The sequence below is a fragment of the Hemibagrus wyckioides genome, linkage group LG05 (genome assembly GCF_019097595.1).
Source record: "Hemibagrus wyckioides isolate EC202008001 linkage group LG05, SWU_Hwy_1.0, whole genome shotgun sequence".
Lineage (NCBI taxonomy): Eukaryota > Metazoa > Chordata > Actinopteri > Siluriformes > Bagridae > Hemibagrus > Hemibagrus wyckioides.
In genome coordinates, this window is record NC_080714.1 from 2,411,052 (window position 1) to 2,423,642 (window position 12,591).

At 40.3% G+C, this 12,591-nt stretch overlaps 1 protein-coding gene across 2 annotated transcripts in view; it reads right to left on the reverse strand.

Moving 5' to 3' along the window:
* The window catches only part of si:dkeyp-14d3.1 (transmembrane protein 132C), a 247,448-nt gene continuing 234,857 nt past the window's right edge, over window positions 1-12,591 (reverse strand). The window contains exons 7-9 of one of the 2 annotated variants that reach the window (XM_058390126.1): window positions 6,203-6,476; window positions 5,250-5,441; window positions 1-1,620 (exon numbers count right to left, since the gene is read on the reverse strand). In XM_058390126.1, the coding sequence (XP_058246109.1) occupies window positions 469-1,620; window positions 5,250-5,441; window positions 6,203-6,476 (1,618 nt within the window). In that variant the 3' untranslated portion in view covers window positions 1-468. The remainder of the gene's footprint in view (window positions 1,621-5,249; window positions 5,442-6,202; window positions 6,477-12,591) is intronic. The other variant, XM_058390127.1, reaches the window with a different exon arrangement.

Here is a 12,591-nt window from a genome sequence, read left to right on the forward strand (position 1 = left end):
ACAAATCTATGTGCACTTTATTTACAGTGGTACAGTATGCTTTAATATTACACTCATCGGTGTGTGTGTGTGTGTGTGTGTGTGTGTGTGTGCTGAGCATCTGCAAGCTTGGCAATGCTTTCATTTCTTTTTTTTCATCTAGAAAAGGCTAAAATAAATTTGTTTATAAATGAAGAGGATTAAGGAACAAAGTGAAGGGCAATAAATGAAGAATAAATGAAAGTCGGATATTTTTCTTTTTCCCGCCGATTTAAAAACTCTGTTCTCCGTGAGTACCATGGCGTCAGGTAGCGAGTCCATTTGGCAGCTGCCGTGTTGATCTGAGAGTCCGACAAATGCAGGAATGTCAGATTTTTTTTTTCCCGTGTCTCAGAGAGCTTGTGATGTTTCCGTGACTGAATCCTGGGCTCTATGAAGAAGGCATAAGGGTGAGTTCTGCAGTTTAACACGTGCTGTCACGTCGCCCGACTACGCCACGTCTTTTAAAACACTGTCGTTTAGCCGCTCCATGTAGTTCTGCAGCTCTTTGGACTCTCCCATGTCCACATCCTGACACACCCACTTTATTTCCTCGTTCGGCTCCTCCGTCTCGTTGGACGGAATAGTGGTGAAGGTGGTGAATTTGACTCTCTTCCTCTTGGTGGTGGGCGAGTCGCCTTTGCCGTCTTTCCCGCCGTTGTTCTCGGCTCCTCGATGCTCCTGCCGCTCGTGACCGTTCTTCTGTAAGGAACTGCCGTTGAGTAGAAGGCTTCCTTCCTCCAGCCCGCCGATGCTGGAGTCCATGATGGTGATTTGCTCGTCGGTTTGAGGAGACAGGCTCACGTGACTCTCCAGAAGTTCCGCCTCGTTTCCCAGCCACACCCAGTCATGTGCATGGTTCAGGCTCTCCTGACCCTCGATGCTCATCTCCTTGTGGCGATATTTCAGCGCATAGGAAATGCAGTTGATCAGAAAGACCAAGATAGCCAGACAGAAGACTCCTAACAAGGCGTACATCCCTATCTCCAGGTCCGAGAGTCCTCGGTTGTTCTGAATCAAGTCATCGTCATAGACACTGTGTCCTCGGGGAAGGTCCACTTGGGCCGGGAAGTCGGAGAAATCGATGGGAAGGTTGGAAATCTGGCTGCCGTCGTTGGAGAGTTTCTCTCCCATGGTTCTCCGGATGATTTCCGTTTTGGTTGTGGTGGAGATTCTCCTCATTGCTCCGTCATCGTCCATGTTGGAGATGGAGCTATAGAAGTAATGGCCCTCCATTCCGGTCCGGTCGGGTAAGTTCAGGTTCTGCCGGTGGTTCTCGGTGTCGTCTCCGTATTCAGGTTGTGAGACGCTCTCAGTGTGGCCGTACTTCACCCGGACGTGGCAGTTTCCGGCGGCAAGCACACTGCGGCGAGGTTTGAGTTTCTGACACGACTCATGGACGCTCATCTCCACGCGCAGCAGCGGGCCTTGACCCTCGGCCTGGGCCGAGACTATGGGCCAGCGCCCGGTCGCGTCCTGATTCACATTCACCACCTCTTCGTCCAAAGAGATCACCGTCAGCACAAAGTGATCCGGGTCATAAAGGTCCAGAGGGGCCATGGAGCCGTCGCTGAACTGCAGCCAAGCGCTGATCAGCGCCTCCTACAGGACAGACAGAGGAGGACAAAACAGTGAAGTGCAGCAGATGAAGATCACATCCAATACAATCCAAACTGTTCTTATTTTAATAGAACTCTACATGGAATAAAATAGGGCTTCAAAGGTTTTCTGTAACAGTAAAGAAGAAGAACCAGCAATTTAAAGCTCCAGTACTTTTGTTTGTTAAAAATAAAATTATTATTGAGTTAAGGGATAAAAAACTGAGCTGATGTGAGTTGCCCAAGTGTACTCTCCACTGTATTTTAAATAACTAGCTAGTGATAGTGGGCTAGCTTGTGTCTATAAGCTCTGTAGACATGAACCAACCAGACGTGTTGAAATAAAAAGTCCTACATCCTCAGAGATGAGAAGATTTAGACAGCGTCTAACTGAAGAAGGTGAACAAGCGACTAAATCCTGATCTTACGCTTTGCCTTCGCGAGTAACATCACACGGCTCTCGCTGTTTCTTTTAAAGCAGCTCTGAGGAAATCTGCATCCTAAACCGCTGACCCTTCCGACGTCTCGTGAAACTCCTCCGTCTGATCTGCATGGCTCTTTATCAGCGTGACATTTCCAGCAGTGTGAGGTTAAGCTCTGAGCTCTGAGCTCTGCTGGACTGAGCGGGAGAAGCTCCATTAAACCTCAGCCAGCCAATCAGAAAGCTCCATTATGGACACAGCCATGCAAACTGGGGATTTGCCCACACACACAAGGGTCTTAAGCTGCTCGCTCGCCGGGATAAGATAGAAACGCTCCAGATCTGAGGCACTACAAATCCCCCAACACGCAGAGGGAGATCATCAACTCATCACCACACACACACACACACACACACACACACACACTTGAATGACGATTATTAAAATAACGAGTAAGTTTTCATAGAAATGTACGGCAAAAATGATAAAAAATAAAAGGAAAATGAAGTAAAAAGAGAAGAGGAGAAAACATTCATAACCCTGTCATTATGGTGTCATAACCTGGCCATAAGTAAGTTAGTTAATAATATATAACTTTCACTGTCATTTTGGGTTAAAACACTGCTATAAACATTTATAAACAGAACAAGTAATAAACATGGTTTACATTACTGCCAGATAAAACATACATATAACTGACATTATGGTGTCATGACACTGACATAAAAATTCGTAAAAAATACATATGCATAACAGGTAGTTTATAATCCATAACTCTGTCACTATGGTGTTATAACACTGCTGTAAATGTTATTAAAAAGTCGAAAAACGATTCATAGTTTACTTAAAGACCAGAGGCAACAGACTAAAGCTGTTATTACAGTGTAATAATGCTCAGTGTTATAACCTTGTCACTATGTCCGTGTTATGCAGAAGTTTTATATTATCACCAAGTGCTACCATAGCAGTCACTTTAGATCTTCCCGTGTCACCATCTTTCAGTTTCTCCCTGACTATTAACCCCTTTATAACATCCTTATGACATAAGTCAGTCTCAAACATGTCATAGAACCACCACACGTCATCATTAATCTACGTCAACTTGACATTAGACATGAAGATAGGAGTCACTTTCTGATTCTTCTTTGAATAAGCTTTTATAATGCCTCATGTAGGGTTATGTCAGTTTAATATTAAGTAGTCTTATGAACGCTTAATTAATCTTAGGTACGTTACTCAGCATACAACCTGAACAGAGTGATCGATGACATACTATTAACTCTGCATCCCTAAAACAAACAGCATACTATACGGTTATAATGCATCATAACTCTTGAAATAAGGGTTATGACAGTATTAATGCTGTTGTGAAAACACTGTGAAGGTTTTAACAATTATGATATGATTATGAACGCTTTATGAATGCATCGTTACGACACAACAATGACACTATGACTTCTGAATGTTTTGTTTTCAAGTTTGGATTTGTTCACGTACAGAAATGAGGCTTTTAATGCAGATTAATGTTAAGTTAATGTTAGGTAAGGATTATGTAGGTCATACGCAGCCTTATGAACTCCACTCTTACGTATTCAGACATGCAAAGAAGAAATTCAGGCAGGTGAGATTCCTGCACGTGTAAATGAACATAAAGTGTCTGTGAGTTGTGAAAAAGAAATTTCACATTCACATTCGCCGTCAACTCCGTCCCACCTTTAATACGCGGGGCGTTAAATAGAAGCCGTTACGCCGGCTTTAGAGACGTGTAATAAGTGTTCATCGCAGGCGCGCGTTCGTCCCGACTGAATGGGGGGACAAAGTCTAAAAAGCGCTGAGGTGGTGTGAAATAGCGGCGTGTGGCGCTGATTATATGCGTCAAGGTGACAATAATTAACCCACTTTCCACCTCTAAAGCCCTTAAATAGACCTTAATTACGCTTGACTGCAGTTACTACGGTAACCAGAGCAACGGCTAATTCCACAGGTACGCATCGCAACCACGGAACAAATGGGATATTGAAGGGAAAAGGATCGGCTAGCGAGAGCGAGCGCGGAAAAGAGCGCAGTGTGTGTGTGTGTGTGTGTGTAAATGGAGGTTTTTTCTTTTCTACTTTGCACAGCGTGAGTGTATGGAAGTGACGGTGAAGAGGTGCATGCTGGGAGGTGTGATGTTTCCGGAGCTGAAGAAGGTGGTGTGTAATTGGTTTAATTTAAAGTGTGTGTGTTGAGCGTGTAACTGACAGCGGAACGCCGTTTGAAGGCAGTGAGTCAGGAATAAAGAGCACTCCTCCTTTCCTCCGAGTGCTGTCAATCAAGCAGAGCTCGGAGTTTTCCTCTAACGGAGTCGTGACAGTGACGCAGTGCAAGAATTCATTAACCGCTTATATCATGAAAGCTAATTTACTTAGCTAATAAATGACATTAACGCCGTCATGAAGGTGTCACGACTCTACTGGAGTTCATAACAATTAACGTGTTTACGGTTAGAATTAAGAACTGTTCACAAACAAATTAGAAACATCTTGACTTTTCAGAGACATCGCTGTAAGTGTTTATAAACGCAGAGCAAAGTGTCGTTAACGTGTCACGACATTGTCATGAGCATTTATAGACCTGAATAAATAGAAATGAGAAGAAAACATACATACGATTAACTCTGAAAATCGTGCTTTCAAGACACATGGCCATGACACCCGAAAAGTAGCAATAAACAACACATCTTGGTAAATGTTATAACACTGTTATAAGTGTTCATTAAGAGTACATAAGAAGAAACGTCAGAGACAACATAGAGAAGTAAAAAATCGTGGCCTCGGAAAGTATCCATAAATGATTTAGAAGCAGAAATAGGAAAAATACGTTACTTTAGGGGGCAGCGAGAAACAAGAACATTTATAGACCTGTCATTATGGTGTTATAACTCTGCCTGATGTGTTTATAAACAATTTATAAGAGGAAAAAAAAATGTGATGAATAAATGCAGAGACAACATACATAACCCTGACATGATGGAGTCATAACACTGCCTGCAGTGCTTATAAACCATTTCTAAGGAGAAATAAGAAATGTAACAAAACGTTTATAACTGATTCTGCAAAATAATCTGTTATTACAGTGTAATAACACTACTGGTGCAGCAAGCAACAGACATCAAACAGGATCTAGGCTGAAGGAGGATATTTATCTTAATAATGCTCTGTGTGTGTGTCACCTGTTTGGGTGTGTTGAGCACTTCCTGTGTGGTTGCCGTGGCGCTGATGGCTTGGTTACTTCCTGCACTGAGCTGTAGACGGAGCGCGAGGCCACTGACCAACTGCAGGCCCAGTTCAGTGATGCTGACCCTCTCATCTACAACAGACACTGACTTCTCTGCCAGGATGGAGTCCGAGAGAGGAGAGAGAACCTGGAGACACACACACACACACACACACAGAGCAGAGAGTTAATAAACGCAGCTCATTTGGGTTTAGAGAGTAACTGAATATTTAGCACTCAGACGATGTGAAGATAAATCTAATCCACACTGGGTAAACTCGGACAGAATGAGAAATCGATCCTGAGTGTGTTTGGGTTTTTATCTGTTATCTGACCGCACGGATCTCGGACACACCGACGTGACTCGGCTGATCCGCTTTGATGAGGTTTGCTGGATTTAAACCTTAAATCTTCATCACTTCTGGACTAAACTCTTTCTGCTTATGGAAAAAAAGCCTCAGTACGTCCAGAGTGTTTAAGGTTATTTTAATCCGACTAACAGACAGACTAACAGATCCTCCTCATCCTCCTCATCCTCTTCCTCCTCATCCTGCTCCTGTTCTGCTGTTACTCAGGGGTGATTAGCTGTAATCTGAAACTGTAATAAAGATCACTTCTACAAGACGTCAGTGTGTGGCATCTCTGCACTGAACTAGGAGTCACATGACCTTCACATGACCTCTCAGGCATTTCCGCTGTAACAACATTAACAGCTTGAACACTACAGCCATGTTACAGTTCCTCCAATAATAACATTTATTATTAGTGAACAAAAACACTGGATTAATACAACACTGCACTGAGAAGGAGCTGAACAAAAGAAAGAAAGAAATTAGGTTACAAAACAGATCAATTGATCAATCAATAGCGATAGACAGACAGACAGACAGACAGACAGCGAGTGTGTACCTGGATGCTGGTCATGCCCATCCCCACTCCCTCCAGCAGACGTCCATCTTGTAAGCGAGCGATTCGAGGATCCTCCACCTTCAGGAAGTCCCACACCAGCCCTGTGATGTCCATCTGCCAATCAGAGCCCAGCATGTAGGTCAGCTGATTTCGGACCTCGGCTGATTCGGCCACAAAGTGAGTGAGAATGCGTATGATGGCCCTCTGATACTGCAGGGTGCAGGTCCTTCCTCTCCGCTCCTCATCATCCTCATCATCACTGTCTCGCACCGACCTAACGACAACAAGAACATTAACAACAAGAACATTAACAACAAGAACATTAACAACAACAAGAACATTAACAACAAGAACATTAACAACAACAGCAACAACATCATTAACAACAACATTAACAACAAGAACATTAACAACAACAAGAACATTAACAACAACAACATTAACAACAACAGCAACAACATCATTAACAACAACATTAACAACAAGAACATTAACAACAACAAGAACATTAACAACAACAACATTAACAACAACAGCAACAACATCATTAACAAGAACATTAACAAGAACATTAACAACAAGAACATTAACAACAACAGCAACAACATCATTAACAACAACATTAACAACAACAACATTAACAACAACAGCAACAACATCATTAACAACAACATTAACAACAACATTAACAACAAGAACATTAACAACAACATTAACAACAACATTAACAACAAGAACATTAACAACAACAACATTAACAACAACAACATTAACAACAACAGCAACAACATCATTAACAACAACATTAACAACAACATTAACAACAAGAACATTAACAACAACAGCAACAAGAACATTAACAACAACATTAACAACAAGAACATTAACAACAACAGCAACAACATCATTAACAACAACATTAACAACAAGAACATTAACAACAACATTAACAACAACATTAACAACAACAACATTAACAACAACAACATTAACAACAAGAACATTAACAACAACAGCAACAACATCATTAACAACAACATTAACAACAAGAACATTAACAACAACAACATTAACAACAACATTAACAACAACAACATTAACAACAAGAACATTAACAACAACAACATTAACAACAACATTAACAACAACAACATTAACAACAAGAACATTAACAACAACAGCAACAACATCATTAACAACAACATTAACAACAACAACATTAACAACAACAACATTAACAACAAGAACATTAACAACAACAGCAACAACATCATTAACAACAACATTAACAACAACAACATTAACAACAACAACATTAACAACAAGAACATTAACAACAACAGCAACAACATCATTAACAACAACATTAACAACAACAACATTAACAACAAGAACATTAACAACAACAGCAACAACATCATTAACAACAACATTAACAACAAGAACATTAACAACAACAGCAACAACATCATTAACAACAACATTAACAACAAGAACATTAACAACAACAACATTAACAACAACAGCAACAACATCATTAACAACAACATTAACAACAACATTAACAACATTAACAACAACATTAACAACATTAACAACAACAACATTAATAACAACAGCAACATCATTAACAACAACAACATTAACAACAACATTAACAACAACAACATTAACAACAACAGCAACATCATTAACAACAACAACATTAACAACAACAGCAACATCATTAACAACAACATTAACAACAGCATCAACATCATTAACAACAACAACATTAACAACAACAACATTAACAACATTACAACAACATTAACAACAAGAACATTAACAACACAACAACATTAACAACACAACAACATTAACAACAACAATATTAACAACAACATTAACAACAACATTAACAACATTTACAACAACATTAACAACATTAACAACATTTACAACAACATTAACAACATTAACAAGAACATTAACAACAAGAACATTAACAACAACAGCAACAACATCATTAACAACATTAACATTAACAAGAACATTAACAACAAGAACATTAACAACAACAGCAACATCATTAACAACAACAACATTAACAACACAACAACATTAACAACAACATTTATAACAACATTAACAACATCATTAACAACAACAACAACATTAACAACACAACAACATTAACAACAACATTTATAACAACATTAACAACAACATTAACAACAACAACAACATTAACACAATTAACAACAAACAACATTAACAACAACAACATTAACAACAACATTAACAACAACAACAACAACATTAACAAAATTAACAACATTAACAAAATGAACAACAACAACATTAACAACAACAACAACATTAACAACAACATTAACAACATTAACAACAACAACATTAACAACAACAACAACATTAACACAATTAACAACAAACAACATTAACAACAACATTAACAACAACATTAACACAATTAACACAATTAACAACAAACAACATTAACAACAACAACAACATTAACAACAACAACAACATTAACAAAATTAACAACAACAACATTAACAACAACAACAACATTAACAACATTAACAACAACATTAACAACAACAACAACATTAACACAATTAACAACAAACAACATTAACAACAACATTAACAACAACAACATTAACACAATTAACAACAAACAACATTAACAACAACATTACCAACAACAACATTAACAACAACAACAACAACAACATTAACAAAATTAACAACAACAACATTAACAACAACAAACAACATTAACAACATTAACAAAAACAACATTAAAAACAACAACATTAACAACAACAACATTAAAAACAACAACAAAAATTAACAACATTAACAACAACAACATTAACAACAACAACAACATTAACAACAACAAACAACATTAACAACATTAACAAAAACAACATTAAAAACAACAACATTAACAACATTAAAAACAACAACAAAAATTAACAACAACAACATTAACAAAAACAACATTAAAAACAACAACATTAACAAAATTAACAACATTAACAACAACAACATTAAAAACAACAACATTAACAAAAACAACATTAAAAACAACAACATTAACAAAATTAACATTAACAACATTAAAAACAACAACATTAAAAACAACAACAACATTAACAAAATTAACAACATTAACAACAATAACATTAACAAAATTAACAACATTAACAACAACAACATTAAAAACAACAACATTAACAACAACAACACGCATGGTACATGTGACTATTACATTATCTACTTTACATTCTAATTCTACTTTCACATTCTACTTCAACCAGTCATAACACACACACACACACACACACACACACACACACACACACACACACACACACACCTACACACACACACAGAGCAGAAAATTCTCAGCTGTCACACCTCCATTAAGTTTGATGAGTCCCTACATCTAATGATGGAGGACAATTACACTAATCATTTCACATTAGCGTGTTAAAACAGCGCGGGATTAACAGCAGGAGCTGCCACACAGCACAACAACAGCATCCATCAGCATCCCTCCATCCTCACAGAGAGAGAGAGAGAGAGAGAGTTGATAGATAGATAGATAGATAGATAGATAGATAGATAGATAGATAGATAGATAGATAGATAGATAGATCTCTCACTCTGTTTTCTTTATCTCACTCTTCTCTTTCTCTCACTCTTTTTCTCACTCTGTTCTTTTTATCTTCCTCTTTCTGTGTGTGTGAGATTGGGTGGGTCACTCATTATCCCTCTCCCCCAACAGGATGGTAAGTTGGTCAGTTGGTCAGTGTTGGACAGGAGGGAGAACTGGGGATGGATTACTGTTACTGTTCCACTGTGTTCCTGTTCCACTGTGTCACTGTTCCACTGTGTTCCTGTTCCACTGTGTCACTGTTCCACTGTGTTCCTGTTCCACTGTGTCACTGTTCCACTGTGTTCCTGTTCCACTGTGTCACTGTTCCACTGTGTTCCTGTTCCACTGTGTCACTGTTCCACTGTGTTCCTGTTCCACTGTGTCACTGTTCCACTGTGTTCCTGTTCCACTGTGTCACTGTTCCACTGTGTTCCTGTTCCACTGTGTTCCTGTTCCACTGTGTTCCTGTTCCACTGTGTCACTGTTCCACTGTGTTCCTGTTCCACTGTGTCACTGTTCCACTGTGTTCCTGTTCCACTGTGTTCCTGTTCCACTGTGTCACTGTTCCACTGTGTTCCTGTTCCACTGTGTCACTGTTCCACTGTGTTCCTGTTCCACTGTGTTCCTGTTCCACTGTGTCACTGTTCCACTGTGTTCCTGTTCCACTGTGTCACTGTTCCACTGTGTCACTGTTCCACTGTGTTCCTGTTCCACTGTGTTCCTGTTCCACTGTGTTCCTGTTCCACTATGTTACTGTTCCACTGTTGTTCCTGTGTCCTCTCTCACTCTGTTCTCTTTCTCTGTTCTCTTTCTCTCACTCTTTCTCTCACTCTGTTCTCTTTCTCTCACTCTGTTCTTTTTCTCTCACTCTTTCTAAAAACTCTTTCCCTTTCTCTCACTCTGTTCTCTTTCTCTCACTCTGTTCTCTTTCTCTTTCTCTGTTCTCTTTCTCTCACTCTATTCTCCTTATCTCACTCTGTTCTCTTTCTCTGTTCTCTTTCTCTCACTCTTTCTCTCACTCTGTTCTCTTTCTCTCACTCTTTCTCTCACTCTGTTCTCTTTCTCTCACTCTTTCTGCTCTGTCTGGATGGAGTGAACATTCAGGTGTGTGGTGTGGGAGTTGGCGCTGTGCCAGCTGGGGGGTTTACTCTTTAGCTGAACAGTACAAAGCTAACCGTTCTCGCTACGCTAACACCTGCGCCTCGCTGTAGCGTTTACACTGCACTAGCTGCCGCTACGTTGACTTCATGCATCTTGTTTCCTGAAGCATCCACTGAATTCAATTTGAATTCTGAATTCAATTCTTTTGAAGCACTAGCATCTTTTTTTTGCTCTATTGATATTAGCATGAGCAGCGTTATTTTTCCACCCGAGACGACACCCAGGCTCCGTCCTACACGCCACGCTGTCAGGAATTAGCACCAGTCTGCGCCGGCATGGCGTCGGCGGCGAGAGAAAACAGTAAATTCGTCTCTTAAGAGCAGAAGCGTCGGAATTAAAGGCGCAGTGAAAGAGACGGCGTGCCTCGGGGAGCCGCGCGACAATCTGGTTCAGTCACAAGCGCTTTCACAGCGTGTCACTTCCACACGAGCCGGCCCTTCAGGGAGCTGCGACGAGAGAGCAGAGCCGCGGCTCTGAGGGAAAGAAACAGATCACTAGAAAGACAAGCGTCTACTGCATGAGACACGCCGGGAATACAGCACCGAGTTTAGAGAGAGGAGGATGAGAGAGAGAGAGAGAGAGAGAGAGAGAAAGAGAGCGAGTGAGAAAGAGAGAGAGAGAGAGGGAGAGAGAGAGAGAGAGAAGCCCAGCAGAATCCAAGACTAAAAGAAAAGTTTCATGTTGCCGGATTAAAGAGGGCGTTGCCACGGAAACCTCGGCTCCCAACCAATACTGATCAACAGATTGGACTGGAACTGGAGATCAGATCAGTGCTGAGAGGAAATGATATCAGATGGGATATCACACACACACACACACAAACACACACACACGTGTGTTTCGCTTCATTCTCTCAAAGCGCTGACACTGAAGACTCCTTCCATAAATGCTCTGCTGTTGCTATAGAAACGACGATGTATCAGAACAAGCGCATTAATATTAATATAAACCTGTGATTTGAATCTGCTGTTATAGAAAACTAATCACCGCCTTCTGACCAATCAGCACGCAGCTCTGTGGTGTAGGATAGTCAAAATAACTAATCCCCGCCTTCTGACCAATCAGCACGCAGCTCAGTGTTGTAGGACAGTCGAAATAATTCAACACAAACATTCTATAAAATAAAGGAGCAGAGAGAAGGAGGAGGTACGACGAGACGAGACGAGACATCACTCGTATAATGAGATTGTTTTTTCTCCAGTAGACGAGTGTGTGATGTAATGCCATGGTGTCGGTCTCATCACTTTTTCTGGAATTGATTCAATTTGTGAATGAAGTGAACTGATGAAGGTGGAAGTGAAAACCCGGCAGTGTGTCTGTGCTCTAACAGGTGTGATGATGGGACTTCTCTCATTCCAACACTTTCTATTCCTCCTCTCTGCTCTTACAACTGTGTGTGTGTGTGTGTGCACGTTTAATTAAACTACTCTACACAAACACCATCGCCGGGCTCCGCTGGGGTTTGAAGCAATCACAAATCTAATCAGTTCTTAATCAGATGCAGCAATCAGGACAGAACCCACGCCGCCATCTCGGCGCAATCGCTCCGCTT